The following is a 15,322-nucleotide window of genomic DNA, read 5'->3' as shown; positions in this document are numbered from 1 at the left end:
TACCAACACATGGATGGTACTTGGTACCGGGCAAGGGGATCTATATCTAGAAATGAGATGCATTTATTTTAAACTCAACACAACTTCTGCTACAAGTATCTTACTTATTAATCATACAAAACTAAATCTTTACACCTGATCACATAAATATGTTTCCAATAACGAGAAGGAAACTGACTGATTTCTATTGGGCATGAATTAATCTAAAGAATGAAGTGCAGAAGACTCTGTTCTGCAATAACATATTTTACATCATCACTGATTTGGTTACTTGATGAATCACCTATGACGAAACTTGGGTCGAACAGTGATTACACCTGGCCTCAACTCTTCAAAACGATATCTGCAATACAAAAAATTTCATCATTACACAAACTAACTAAACTATACCACTGCTAGCTTATTAGACCCAAACATATCAAGAAACTAAAGAAAAATAGGATCCATTCTGTCAATTATAAGTGCATTTGCACAGAGGAAAGATGCATCACCCATTATCGTTGAGGAAACTTCTCACAGCCGTTGGAAGTGCAGCCTGTCCTCGGCTATGATTACCTATACCTGCAAATACAAACACAGAACTCAGTTGCATACTATAACTGTTAGCCAATTAGGAGTAACACATTCCCATCCTAACTCTAAACAAGACATTGTAATGATTAGAATCTAGCTCAACTTATTCAATTGGGGTTGAGTGATTCTCTTATGTGTTTATTTAAATGTTGCCTTCACTGGAATCCTAATTCTACAAGGGAAGGAAAGGAACCCTGATCCCATTGAATAAGTTGTTCATGAAGAAAAAAACAAAAAACAAAAGGCCAAAAAACCAAACAAGTTTTTCCTAAATAATCCTATGTCAACATAAAGTATAAAATCCAAAAACTAGGATTTTGTGACATGAAGATAATTTTTGACCAAAAAAAATTTATAAAACTGACTAATTACCACAAAATCACACACAAATTTACTGCAAGAAATTTGTGCAGTAATGCTAGCTAAGGATTACTTAAGGACAATTCATATTGATAAATGAGGTCATTTAAAGTGTATTCAAATATTGGTACTTAAGCATACGAAAAGCAGCAAACATATACTTTTAAATGCTTAGCGATTTTGTTTATTATGTCATATAAAACTATAAACAGCGTTAAATTAAACAAAATACCTGTGATAACTTGCAAGGATGTTGGTCTTTGTGTTGATGGTGCCTTTTGTTGATCCAATTTCTCTGTGTCCATACAATTAAAAGACTCAAGTGACGAAGAACGTATAATCCTCTTTTCCATCCTAACTTTGTTTGGTGACACTGAATGATTAGATAGAACTTTGGTTTCAATTCGCTGCAGGTGTTCACGCAGGGCTTGAATTGCTTCTGATGCATGAAGACCATGTAGATCCAGTTTCCATACATCATTTTTGCTATTCCTGATATTTAAAATTTTTTTGGCTGCCTTGTTATTAAGGCTTTCAGCCGCCAACCATTCCTCTCGAGCCTTGTTTGAGTGTCGTTGGGCAGAAAAATGGTCACCTCTTACAAAGGCATTAGTGGCAGCCTTAGAGTGCTGAGATGCTGACCTGTTTATTTAAGACAAGGAAAATTTAAATGCTACCATAGAGTATGCAAAAACAGATCCTTATCTAATAGGAGATCCTGCAAATTCATGAACAGCATGCATACCTCATCATTCTTAATGCATCTTTTCGATGCCTCAAGTAAACATCATCCTCTTCCCACTCAGGTTCAACGGGTACTGACTCCAAACTCCCCAGAGTCAGTTTCGTAGTTGCAGCATCATTAGGGAGCTTTTTCCCACAGAAATCATGGGCATTTAACAATTCAATGTTATTCTCTTCCAGACATTTCTCAAAAGTAGAGTTGAGGTCAGCTATGTCAGCAGCAGATTCTAGAGGAAAACTTGTATGCTTTGTTTTATCACTTTGATAAATATCTGAATTGGAATTTATTTTTGAAATGTCAGTTTCCTTATTCTCTTCAAAGCTGCTGGGGGAAACCATTGCTTTCAATAATGTTGAGGCCTTAGTAATATCATCACCCACTGCAGCCATAATATCCTCAATCAAGCTATCGTCAGCCCAAGGGTAAAGATCCATGATCTTCTTCTTGGTAGATTTATTATCTTCCATGGAAGTGCCACTAGAATCACCATATAATAAGAGTCTTTTGCCATCCCTATTCTCTGTCGAAGTTGGAAAATCTACAGGATGGAGTACACAAGAGAAAGGCCTGCCTGAAAGGTCATTATTCCTCGATACGTTTTCGCAAGGATGCAGAGAAGGGAGAGTGGTCAGTATAGGTGGGAAATGGTCCGTGTCAGTTTGAGGCTCAAGGCCTTGTTTCTGGCGCTGCTTAAGGTCAAAGGCAGCCCAACCACCAGACTTAGCCCGCCCCCGTGACATCTTCCTACATAAATATATAGAAGCAACAGTCATCTCAAGCCAAGTAACAAAATGATGTCAAAAAATTTCGGTCCAAGTCACTTTGCTACCAGGACAAGTCTATAACTTGCACACAACATACCAAAAACTCAGAAATATAGATTTCTCCGAGACATGGCATGCAAGTGATCATAAAATTACAAATCCAAAAGCTTTCTCACTTCATAATCAAAATTCTTGAACAGAATAAACACACAACGAGTGTGAGTAAAAGCAAGTCGTGGTTTAAAATTAAGATTTGTGGGAGAAAAAAAAAGGAATGGGTTGCGTTTACACATAATTATACTGCATATAAAGGCTTCAATGAGTTAAAAAAAAATCCATATAAAAGAGCAGAATTTCAAGCACAGAGTTCAAAATCATATGGCTAAAAGAAGCTAAAAAAATTACTCAAAAAAAAAAAAGCAACAGAGAGATGAAACCCATTAACATGAATGAAGATAGCATCAAAAAAGTACCTTACTTTATATATATGAAATCCGATACTTAGGTGTTATTTGGGAAGATTACTCCAAGGCGTTAATCGATCTGACGGCTGAGAATTCACCCAAATTGCAGGAAATTTGATAACTTTCAAAAACTTGGCTAACTCCCACGCTCCAATTTTGCATCTCAAATCCATAAATCTACCACCTGAGATTTGGGGAAATACGGGAGACTTTCCCAGAAGGACCGAGAGAGAAAGAGGGAGAGAGAGAGAGTACAAGGTAAAAGAGGCTTTCTACTTCTTCTTCTCTAACAAGTGATCGAAGAGAGAGAGAGAGAGAGAGAGAGAGAGGAGAGGAGGGAGGAAACGAGAAGGGGGGTGGGCTGTTTTTCTCTGGAGAGTCAGAACTAACGGCGGGAGAACCACGACGACACAAAGTCAACCCTTCAAAGTATTTTTTATTTTCCAAAAAATAACCTTTTTTTTTTCCTTTTTCTTTTTTACGGACCCACAAATAAATCTTTTTTATGCAAGAAATAACTGTAAAGTAACAATCCTGATCCAAAATAAAAAAATCTGTAAAGTGACCATCCATTTGGTTTGCAATTTTTTTTTTTTTTAACTGTTAATATGTATGTTAACAATTTTTGTTTTTTGTTTTACAAAATTGAAAACGGATGATAAATATCGCCAGTCCACTGTTTAATTAAGTATACCTTTTTTAAATATTTTTTTTAGTCTTCAAGCGGAGGATATATTTTTTGATAAATATTACAAGGTGTCATCGTACCAGAAAAGTGGGATTAATTTTTATGAGAATTAACATATTGATGAACCGGTACTCCATTTAATTTTAAGTAATACTAGAACTTATCACATTTTTATATCACGATTGTACTGCACCTTTCTAACAGAGTGGGCTCACCAATATAATGGGGCACACTCATTGGAGAGGTGACAATTGTATGAAAAATGTGATAATAAACCTGATTTTGAATGTGTAAACCTAGCATTTTGTTTAATTTTTGTGAGAATTAACATTCCCGTACTGCCATTAAGCAAACCAAAAATGAAAAGAACCCGACACGATTTGAAAAGCACTCCAGCCTTGTTGGCTCACGAGCTGCCAAGACATTTTCCTTCTCTCTTTGTCTAGCTCATATGCTTTTCTTTCTTTTTTTCTTTTAATGGTCAAAACATGTCGGGGCATTATTCAAAGAGATATTTAGTTATATACTTATTCTTAGTATTAATAATATAGATAAATCTTAGGGACATTTTGGAAAAAGCAAAAGGAGAGAGAAAAAATTTAAAAAAGCAAAAATGAACAAAAATGCCCTTATTTATTTTTAGATTTCTAAGGAATCCAATACATTTGCATGTCTTTGATTTGAAAGTTGAGTGGTTTTTTTGTATTTTTGAAAAGCTTTGGCTTTTTCCAAAAGTGAAATTTTTATGTCTAAAACCTAAAAAACCTTAAATTCTTACACCATTTTATTTCTATAACAAGCCCAAAAAAAATTCAAAAAATGATAGCTGGCCCTATTGAATTTAATTTTGATTATTAAATTACTTTGATACCCTATTGAGTGTTTTAGGTTTTTTTATAAGGTTTTGGGGTAAAGTTTGTTTTAAAAAATTAATGGCAGTTTTGTAATTTAAAATAAGTTCAAGCCTTTTTGATATGTTGTAAATGGAGTTTGGGTATGTTTCTAAAGTCTATTTCATATATGATTTTAAAAACAAAAATTTGAGTTTCTATATTGTATATAATAGTGAACTTCCGTAGGATGGCAAGCTCTTTGATGTTGACTTGGACAATTTGAAAATGTTTCTTTGCTTTTTAACTTTCCGGATGGTGCCAAATCTTCTTGTTTTTCTTCAAATAATTTATGGGAAATAGATTCCCAATAAGCTTCATTATTAGCTTAATTATAGAGTACTTCTTATTCTTGGCTATTTATATTGTTTCCACTGAGCTTGGTTGCTCTTTGTTGTGGGTTAACATGTGGCGTGTGTCACCGAATTGATTTGAGCCTCTGTATCCCCCGCTCATCTTGCTGGCTAGCCGTTTGGCTTAGGGGGGAGGACGATGTAATTCAATTGAATGACCCATATTTATTGGGTGGCTAATTGTTTAGTGGGCAGAGTGATCATGCGTGTTTAAATCTCGCTTAACTGTTTGTAAACGTTTGGGTTGAGGATAACCTTCTTGGGCTTAAGTTATTTTATAGTGAGGGCATTATACATAGCCATTAGGTAAAGTTTTATTTTTTAACCGTTGAATCATAATTAATTTGATCCAAAAGATAGAGATCAAAGAGCCATATATAGGTCTTCATTATAGAATTCTTGTGGGGCTTACGTACTGTTTGGATTTTGCGAGACATATTGACTCGACAAGTGATCTGATATATTATGGAGCTTAAAATTTGTGTTCGTACAAATTAGCTTAATATAATGCAGGATTGATCCTGCTGCAACCTTAATTGTCAAGCCCTATTACCTGATCTTTAGCTGCTACAGTTGTCGTGTGAATGATGGAGAAAACCAATATAAAATAATGAACTCTTGTATACTAATCAATCTTAGAACTCATATTATTTTTTCAGTTCATTAGCGGGACTAGCGGGACTGCAAGTCACCGAGTCAGCATGCACATAGACATGTCCAAAATTACAGAGAGGAGGCATATAGGTAGAGAGGCGGTTCCTTAAGAAGCCATTTGTCGCAAGCCTGATCAAAAGGTGTTTATTGAGTGTATTTTTATGCTTATTGTTTAGTTTATTCAGATTTTTATTGTAAGGTATACTGTTTTTAAAAGTTATAGGTGGTGATTATCCATGAACTGAACGAAATTAAAATACAATTACTTGACCAAGAACAGAAAAGGGACGACCGGTATAGTAATGTATTAAACTAATTAAGCAAGTACAAGCAATCATTTGCTAAATTTAATATGATGGATTGGGAGACTGCAGATTTGCACATTTCAGAATCGAAGCTATATTAAGAGAGGACAATCGAACACACGACTTAGAGTAAATAGTAAATATTCTTAACTATTTAAATTACAATCCTCTTACATCATAAACTGTGTAATTAGGACTTAATTAGTTTGAGCACTTATTTTCAATAAGTATGAATCTTTAATTGTAAGAAATAGCGGATGAACACGTGATAAAAAAAGCTTGCTCTCGGATGTATGAGTAACTCTTAACTACTGAGCTTCTAACCCTTTGTACACAATAAGAAAAATCTTAAACGTGCACAAAGAGCTCTACTAAGAGGCAAGTTTAACTAATTAGGAGGAAGCTATTGAATTAAACTGAGAATAGAGGGATCCAATTGCATGCCTTGAGAGATTGAGAGTGGCAGGCAGAAGATAGTCTTTACGTCTATAGATGTGACAAGAGGGAATCTTGGAAAGACATAGAGGAAGAGGGCTAAGCTAAGCATTATATGCGCCTCCCTCTTTTTTCTTTGCCTTTTTAAGCCGAACAAAGATACCAAGTCCTCCATTACAGAAAAACAGAAGATATTTCCATGATCCATTGGTATAAATTGAAGTCTAAAGATTTTTCAGTTTTTTTATTTTTATTATGGTCAGTAAATTGAAGTCTAAAATTGATCAACAAAATATCTCCAAAGATTGTTGAAGACAGGAACATGGGATGGTTTCTGGCTCCTATGAATGTACCAAAACTTTTATTCAGGATATATGCCACCTATATTTGTTACTTAGCACTGAAGAAGGGCCTAGCTAGAGACAAGGCCAACTGGTTGATGATGTGGCTGATTCCTTGGTTGACAACAAGGCGTGTAAACTGTCGCACACATTGATGTGTTACGTGCACGTGCACTGGTTGGTGCCAATAAGGAGAGAAACTCTCATACAACGAAGTAGCACTTTTGCTATTCTCAGTTTATAACACACGACATACGAGATAAATTTTTCACGTATCATTTGTGTTTTAATAAGAAACAATGTTATCCCTATTAAAAGAAAAGGTTTTTTTTTTCCCAGGAGGCCTTAAGACAGTTGGGGTTCTCAACTGCTAGACTTAGGTGTTTTATACTTATTGGTTCAACAACCATAGGGTAGATGGAGGAGGGAGTGTCAATGGTAGAGAGGCAAGTAATTAATTAATTAATTCAAGTAAATAACACTTGAGAAAACAGGCAATGTGACTTGTATACCAGCGCAATGGGTTCTGCTCTCTTTATTTATTTTTATTTTTTATACAACCAATGTTTATGAAAAATCGAACCTGTAACTTCGGATGCAGAGGTACACACAAGCGATATATATATAAATTTCTAATTGAGTAGTTGAGATCAAACTGTAGGTTAAGAAAGACATGCCGGGAAGAAATTGAAGTTGAGGTCAGTTCCGGCAGTGACAGCTTATTACACACTGCACCTATTGGACATGTTCAAACAAATTTAAGGTCTCCCGTGCAGGCTTTATATTTTTCCATTGCCATTCCATTTGAATTTTAAATTATAGTCAAAGGTAGAAGAGAAAAGGACCTGCAATGCATATAGCAAACAAATGAAAATCAAACAGATTAAAGGAGAACCAATACATATATTTGGGAAGACTTTGCTTATTTTTCATGTCCTACCTCCAATTCTTCTTCTTGGTCCCATGGAACTTCCATACCAGAAAAGGTCACAGTATCAATTCATTATTGATTTTCTTTTGTTATTATTTAACACCACATGTAGTTTTTTTTTTCTTCTTCCTCCAAAGATTCCACACCTTCCCACACCATCCTTTGCAGTTGTTCTAATCTCCCAGTGTTTGTTTTTCTTTTTTGTCCACATCAAACCGCCTCTCCACTCTCTTTTTTATTTTATTTTTTTTCCAAACATAAAATAAACAATAATCTATTTTGCTTCCTTTTTCCCCCACTTCTGCTAGCTTTAAAACCCCAAACTCTTCCCCTTAGATTCCACAACAAACACTTGTCACAAGAAAGAAAAAAGAAGAAAAAGAAAAACCAGTACACATTTTCCTTCACTTGCATTTCCCTTTTCTATTTCACACAATCACTCTGAACTAAACTCTATGAGTGGAAGAAGAAACCAAACCAGCCCGGTTGGAAGCCCTTTGTCTGGGAATGTCTCAGACGGCTCTTCCAAAGATCAAGACAGGTTCCTCCCCATTGCTAACGTGAGCCGTATCATGAAGAAGTCCCTTCCCTGCAAATGCCAAGATCTCAAAGGAGGCTAAGGAAACCGTCCAGGAGTGTGTGTCTGAGTTCATAAGCTTCATCACGGGCGAAGCGTCTGACAAGTGCCTGAGGGAGAAGAGGAAGACTATCAATGGAGATGACCTTCTTTGGGCCATGACAACCCTGGGATTTGAGAATTATGTAGGACCCTTGAAAGGGTATCTCAACAAGTATAGGGAGACTGAGGGGGAGAAGAACTCCATGACTAGACAAGAAGAAGACCCTTCTCAACAACAGCAGCAACATCACAACACTTCAAACACCAATCTGCAGCATGGTTCTAACAATGATCAAACGAACACAGTTCTTAATGCCAATAATATTTCTATGTCAACCTCCAAGGTGGATCTTTTCAATGGTGGCTTCTATTTTCTTGAGGGACAACAGCAACAACAACAAGTGACTCAAAACTACAATTTGGTGAGTGCTGGGGCTTACAATTTGAGTAGGATTAATGAGAGTGGAGATGTGAATGGAAACAGAGATTTGGCAACTCATCATCTTCATAATGGCATAGGATGGTAGATGTTGAAAATTACACAAGAGGTACCTTAAAATATTATATATATGTTTAATTATATCTTTGTTGCATTTGGTTAGCAATTTATTTAACAGTACTTGTTGGAGATGCTTTTGCTCAACATATAAAGAGCAGAGAGCTTGGAGAGTTCATTTCCATATGTTTTAATGATACAGGAATAATATTGTGATACAATTGCCTTGGTTTATTTTAGCACATATGTTCTAATTTTAATTTTATGACTTCCTTATAAAACGTATGTCTATCACAATTGTTCTTCTAGATACTGAACAATTATCCATCCTCCTTTGGAACCCTTCTTTGACTAAAACAGGTACCATGAGTAAGAATGCCACCATCACAACTTCATGAGCAAAATCAGCATGCACATAAATGAGGGGTAGTCTTGACATTTCATGTGTATTTATTGGTAATCTTGCTCGTGAATTTGTGATAGCTATTCTTGCTCATGTAGTTGTTTTAGTGCTAAAATAGAGTGTTTTTTTTTAGCATTAGCGATAGTCTATATTAGAGGAGAGGGGAATTTCACATACACACACTACTATGGTATCATAAGGGTTCAAACTTGAGGTCACTAATCTGCAAGTTAAGACCCTTTTCTACTTGGCTAGAACCGTTGATTTTTTTTTTGGGTTTTTTTGTGTGTGAAAGATGGGAAAAACACATGAACATGCGATAGCCAACCAAAATACAAGGGCTATTGAGGACCTAGAAGGCCATCCTTGGTTAAAATACGGATCGATACGAATGTAGATGAACTCAACCAATAGAGAGGGAACGGAAGAGGGACACAAGCTAGCACAATTTGGATATCAGACTATCTACCTTCTTAAAAATACATTTTGTCATCGAAATTTGGAAGCAATTGAGAAATGGAATTCCGAAAAGAAGTAAAATAATAATAATTCAAATATTGGTCCATGTTTCACATTTTGTCGAACGACAAAATTACAGAAGCAAAGGGTAAAGACATATGTCTTGTAAATTCAAATCCACCAAAAATATTAGAACTGAGGCATATCTCAGATCCAAAATTTCCTAAACAAAAATACAACTGGAAAATGAGGAAACTGTGAAGACGCTGGTTGCATGATCTGGCATGCTGCAACCTCCTGCCGAACCAGTGATGAAAGAACCAAGTTCTTTTCCAGCAGCAAGCACACTCTATGGTGCATAATACAACACAGCACAGGCATACCTCCCTGCAAAACGAAAAAGTACGTTGATTGCTAGCAGCAACAGAGAATATTGAGCACATGACAAATCTACTTCTTCAGTCTTAATACCTCAATCGTTATCAAGTGAAAATCAACACAAACAGGAGATTAATTTTACTGATTAATGACTCTAGCATTTCCTAATGGACCAAAAACTTCCATCTGGTAGCTAAGAGAATGTTATTCTCACACATCCACATTCTAATACATGGTTGGATGCGTAAGTTGATGAGGTATGCATGTAATTAGACACAAAAAATCGAATGCACTTGGTCCCAAAGAAACATGTAATATGAATAAAACATACGTATACCCTAAAGCTGGTCTGAGAACAAGGAAAACCAACATATAACTTTTTCCAATGAGTGCTCAAAACAAAGACAAGCTGAATTGAAATTGATGCAATGTCTCCGAGTACCTCAAATATTTTAACGCCTTTGGTTTTTTCCAATTGAGCGTTTTCCAGAGAACAAGTGCTTTGGTTTTAAAGTGGGAATGACCCTATCTGCCTCTCCACGACGAGCATTCCTGTTTCTCATCTTATTAGATTTATTGGCCCTTTGTAGTGCCCTAGCCTTTTGAGCAGAGTCCTTGAACCCCTCTCCAGGGACAACTTCAGTTTGAGGCCAAGATCTTGACCTCGAACGGGATCTAGATAACATGCATTGCTTCTTGTTGGGTGTATCCATATCCACAGCATCACCACCATCAGTATCATCCATGTCAAGTGATCTCTTCCTCCTCCGGCCCCTAGTAGAGACAGATCTGCTTCGAACTCGGTTAATAGCCATAGTAGGATCAAGCCCCAACTTTGATAGCTGCCTCCCCATTCTCTTTGTTGTGAACTCCCTGTCCTTGTCAAATTTCCTTGGTACAGTTGGTCGACTCTCTGCTGTACTTTTCTTGATTCTATGTTGTTGAATAAGCAAGCTCTTCTTTTTCCTTATCTCAGCCAGTGTCTTTTGCACTTCTGTAGTCAATTCCAATCCATCCATCTCAAAATCATTATCACCCTCTGCCTGCCGGTGTCCTTCTTCTTGTTCCAACTCCTCAAGCCTAAGCAAAATATCAGGAACAACAAAGTCGTATACATTGTGCCCATCAAGAAATTCTGGCATGGCATCCTCTTTCCATTCATCATTAGCTAAGATATAATTCTTCTTCAAACTGGCAGAGTATACACCTGCACCACCGTTCTCATTCTCCAAATCCTTTTCTGTATTTCTCTTTTCCTTCTCCGCTGCTTGCTTAGCCTTAGCTTCTAAATCTGCCAGAGGTATACATGGGGACCTTTCCTTATTGTCACGTGGCTTTGGCATTGCAACATGAAAACGATTTAACCTGTCATTTATCTTTTTGGATTTCATCATCGATTCCACTCTCTGATTCAACAACCTCTCACAAGCTGCATTCTTTACAGCAATCACCCCCTCCTCGGTCAGAGTGCTCATGGTCAAGAGTACCCCCTCACCATTCGTAGCCTCACCTCCTAGACCAGTCGTTGTCTTCATAGCATCAGCTTTCATCTCCATGACCAACTTCTTGTCTTCTTCGGATATACCCTCCAATGGCTGCAAATCAGTCTTGTTGCAGACTATAATCAACGGTTTGTTCATAAACAGAGACTTAATACTGTGAAAAAGAGCTGCCTGTTGGGCAATGCTGTACCCACAAGACCCCGAGATGTCTAAGAAAAACAGCACCGAAGCTCCCAAGTGGGCCAAAGCTGTGATGCTGCACATCTCAATAATGTTACGGTCTTCAAATGGGCGGTCCAAAATTCCTGGTGTATCAATTACCTGGTACCTCAAGTATTTATAATCTGTATGTCCCACAAAGAGTGACTTAGTGGTAAAAGCATATGGCTGGACATCCACATCAGCCCTAGTGATCTTGTTAATGAATGAGCTCTTTCCAACATTCGGATAGCCACAAATCAATAGTGTCTTGATATTAGGGTCAATCGAAGGTAGCCTTGCCATGTGTTGCCTAATTTGTTCTAGGTAAGCTAAACTAGGACCAATACTTTTATAACCGTGCACATGCGGCCAAGAGCAGCGACCTTGAGACATTTGCATCGGTAAAGTGAATCACCATACTTCAACAATTTCACATAATCTTTACAAATCTTTCCAATAAGGTTCCTTGCAGTATTGATCTGGCCAAGTGCAAGCTTGTAATGGTCTTTGTTGTAGAGAACATGAAGAAGGTCGCCATAGAAAGGTGGATGTCATCCAGCCTAGGAAACTCATCAATAATTGTGGAGAGCTTCTTTTGAAAACTATCTTCGGTAAATTTCACTTTGCGCATATAGAACCTGCGGAGGGAGGAAATGGCACAACCCTTGTGGACTACAGTTGGGGTCTGCCTCTGGGTGCGAGATAGGATTATGTCAATGAAGTCCTTCCCATTTGGTACAACAGTCATCTTCTTGAAGTTATATTGCACCATGTTTACTTATTGGTCTGTTTACAAAAAAATAAAATCAAGTTGACACCAAGGTTGATTACGATACAATGAAAGTAGAAACCATATCATAATTCAAAACTGATCTTCACGTAAAATCATTTGATTTAAAACATCCAATTTATATTCAAGATGTTTAAAAACAAAATGGTAATAACCACACCAACACAACATCAGCCACCAGAAAAATGCATATAACATGTATCAGTACCTACCAGCAGGTGGCATACAAAATCACCATTAACATGGATTCTATAAACAGAGATAACTAAATACATGTAGTGAACCTATTCTACTGAAAATAATGAATCACTAATTTCATCACCAAAATCATAACTTTCACTATGAAAGGGAAATTGATGTCAAACACCACAAAACAAAGTTGTTAAAAGAAATCTGACAGAACTTGAGAAAAAAACCAAGCCGTCCTTGTAATTGGCCTTTCCACCCCACCTTATTACATTTTACTTTCTTTTTACTCTGACAAATATGAACACAAAAGACAGTATGGTCCCCAACACAAAATATCATAATTTGCTATACAGGCGCACATAAGATGCAAACTGGATTAATTATGCTAATGAAACAGAGGGAAAAATGCATGTTGAGCTTCTTATAAAGAGATTTTCCAACGAAAATTGAAACTTTGGTTAGTAACGAATTATTTGCTATCCAAAAATTTAAGGGAAGATTGGCTACTCTCACTATCAGCGCTAAGGCAGACTCACAACCTCGAGACGGAAGGACTTACGTGTGGCATCCAAGTTGAGCCACAACCTCGAGAGGACTACTGAAAGCGGGACTCGAACACTGGTGGGGCTACACACAATGCAGGGACCTTACCAACTGAAGGTTAGTAATGAATTATAACTTGATAAGAAATGGTAAAATTTTGACTAAAACAAAAAGAAATCTGAACTAATGTGTGTTTAACTTGACCCGTTAATAAACCCACCAAATACAAGCTGCAAACAAACTGAAAACTGAAAACAAAACATAAAACCTTAATAAGTCTTCACTTGCTGGAAACATACCCAAAGAGGACGAAGCCTTGGATGGTGATACTCAGAAAAATACTAACAATACGTTGACAGAGATATGAAAGAGAGAAAGACAGTTCGAAGAGGACTTACCTTACAACAGAGTGACGTGACGTAGAGTAAGAGTTTGAGAGGAGCAGCGGCGCCGCTAAGTAAATTAGCTGACAGAGGACAAAAGCTTTCGGGTAAAACCAAAGATAATACACCCTACAATTTAAAGAAACCTAAAATTAATTGAGTAAGTGAGTAGTACATCTAATATTTAAATCAAAATATAAAATTAATTAAGTATACTTTATTTACTTTATTTAACTATCAAAAATATTCATGTTATACCCTAATACACTCTATCACACAACACGAAACATTTCTTATTGGCGTTCAACGTCGCCCCACCGAATATCTCTTGGACTTTCTGTGGTGAATTGACGAACATTGATTTGTTAATTAGAACCTAGCCAGAGTCAGTAGTGTTCGTTATTTTCGTATCCAAAATATGCCAACGGCAGTGCAACTATATTGAATGGATTGTTTTAAGGACTTTGGAATTCTTATACCACACCATGTCCATATAAATAGGTTTCTTTGGACTAGGGGTGGACATCTCATCCGAATTATCCACGTACCGACCGTACCGTACCGAACAGTTTGGTTTGTTTTGGTTAAATAATTATTTTTAAATTTTAATTATTCCGATCCGATCCGTACCGAGATATTTGGTTTGGTTAACAGAACAATATTTCTAACCCGACGGAAACCCGTACCGATCCGATATTTATACTTATTCTATTATTTAAATACAAAACAATAAACTAAAGATAAATACAATCAACACTTTGTATCACTCCTTTATCACTCTTATATCACTTCTTTATCACCATTGTATCACTGCTTTATCACAATTTTATCACTTCTTTATCACTCGGGTATTGTAGCACTTTTTGGTCAGAGATGAATTTGTGAATTTCCTATGTTTTCCAGTTTCGACCTTTGTCCCCTTTTTTACCTGTAACTTTCCAACCGTTAGTCCAAATTTTATTTTCTTTATATGGTTGGATTTAGCATGAAAAACTAAAGAACCCTACGTGGAACAAATGTCAACATCATTTACATAAATGTAGAGAATTCAGTAAAAATAACACTCAAATGTTCAAACAACAAACACAAGTGGCTCCCATTACATCTAGAGTATATATTGAATGATATAGTGACTAAGTTATTTGATTTCATACTTGGATGAATTAGACTATTGGAATTTTATATTTTACAAGGATAATTTGGTGTATTTGTTCAATAACTTATGTTATGTGAAAGTATTATAAATTGTATTTTTATTAGTATGTTTTTATTACAAGACTCTGTACCCAACCAATTGAATCGAATATTAGGTTAACCGATCCGAAGTCTACCGAAGTCTTTAGTTTGGTTAACGGAAGAGAAAATGGTCTACCGAAGTCTTTGGTTTGGTTAATGGAAGAGTCTTCTACTGTTCCGAACCGATCCGTGCCCAGGCCTACTTTGGACTAAGCAGCTTCAAATATTTCAAAATGATCAAGAAAAAACCTTGCAAGCTTAAGCCTCTTGTTTCTATCCTCTTCCTCTTTCTTTGTTCATGGATTTCCTTGACCATGGCGCAAAACAAAACCATTATCCCAGTGAATGTGGGGGTTATTCTCAATGACTTTAATACACTCATGAGTAGGAAGATTTGGTTGACTTGCATCAAACTGGCCGTCTCAGACTTCTATTCTATGCTTCTCATGCTTACTATAAGACTGGGCTCGTCTTGAACACCAGGAAGTCCAAACAAAGTGTTGGTGCAGCTGCTGCAGGTTCTCTCAAGCTATAGCTCTCCCTAGCTGATTTTTGGATTTCAACCAGACCTTGCAATTTTCTGTAATTGTAGATTTCTCAGTTGATTAAGCCACACTACT

The 15,322-nt window shown here is 36.6% G+C and overlaps 1 protein-coding gene and 2 pseudogenes across 3 annotated transcripts; 1 reads left to right on the top strand and 2 right to left on the bottom strand.

The window, feature by feature from the left end:
* Positions 1-43: 43 nt before the first annotated feature.
* Positions 44-3,320, bottom strand: LOC103332547 (uncharacterized). 2 transcript variants are annotated; one of them, XM_008235297.2, is made up of 5 exons: positions 2,916-3,320; positions 1,679-2,422; positions 1,166-1,575; positions 492-561; positions 44-343 (listed from the first exon to the last, which is right to left on the bottom strand). In XM_008235297.2, exons 2-5 carry the CDS (start codon positions 2,416-2,418, stop codon positions 280-282), a joined length of 1,284 nt encoding a protein of 427 aa, XP_008233519.2. In that variant the 5' UTR covers positions 2,419-2,422; positions 2,916-3,320; the 3' UTR covers positions 44-279. The 2 variants fall into 2 exon arrangements, with proteins under 2 accessions (XP_008233519.2, XP_016646908.2); XM_016791422.2 differs by having other exon boundaries at positions 2,921-3,279.
* Positions 3,321-7,830: 4,510 nt separating this feature from the next.
* On the top strand, positions 7,831-8,846 carry LOC103332583 (nuclear transcription factor Y subunit B-7 pseudogene; annotated as a pseudogene).
* Positions 8,847-9,543: 697 nt separating this feature from the next.
* Positions 9,544-13,606, bottom strand: LOC148920874 (nucleolar GTP-binding protein 1 pseudogene; annotated as a pseudogene). The gene is made up of 3 exons (XR_016123299.1): positions 13,482-13,606; positions 10,301-12,347; positions 9,544-9,867 (listed from the first exon to the last, which is right to left on the bottom strand). The product of XR_016123299.1 is annotated as a nucleolar GTP-binding protein 1 pseudogene (transcript).
* Between the last annotated feature and the right edge of the window lie 1,716 nt (positions 13,607-15,322).

This window comes from Prunus mume, linkage group LG1, assembly GCF_029339155.1.
Source record: "Prunus mume cultivar Tortuosa linkage group LG1, ASM2933915v1, whole genome shotgun sequence".
NCBI classification, from domain to species: domain Eukaryota; kingdom Viridiplantae; phylum Streptophyta; class Magnoliopsida; order Rosales; family Rosaceae; genus Prunus; species Prunus mume.
Note: the sequence above shows the minus strand (reverse complement) of the source record. Positions and strands in the feature narration are given on the sequence as shown.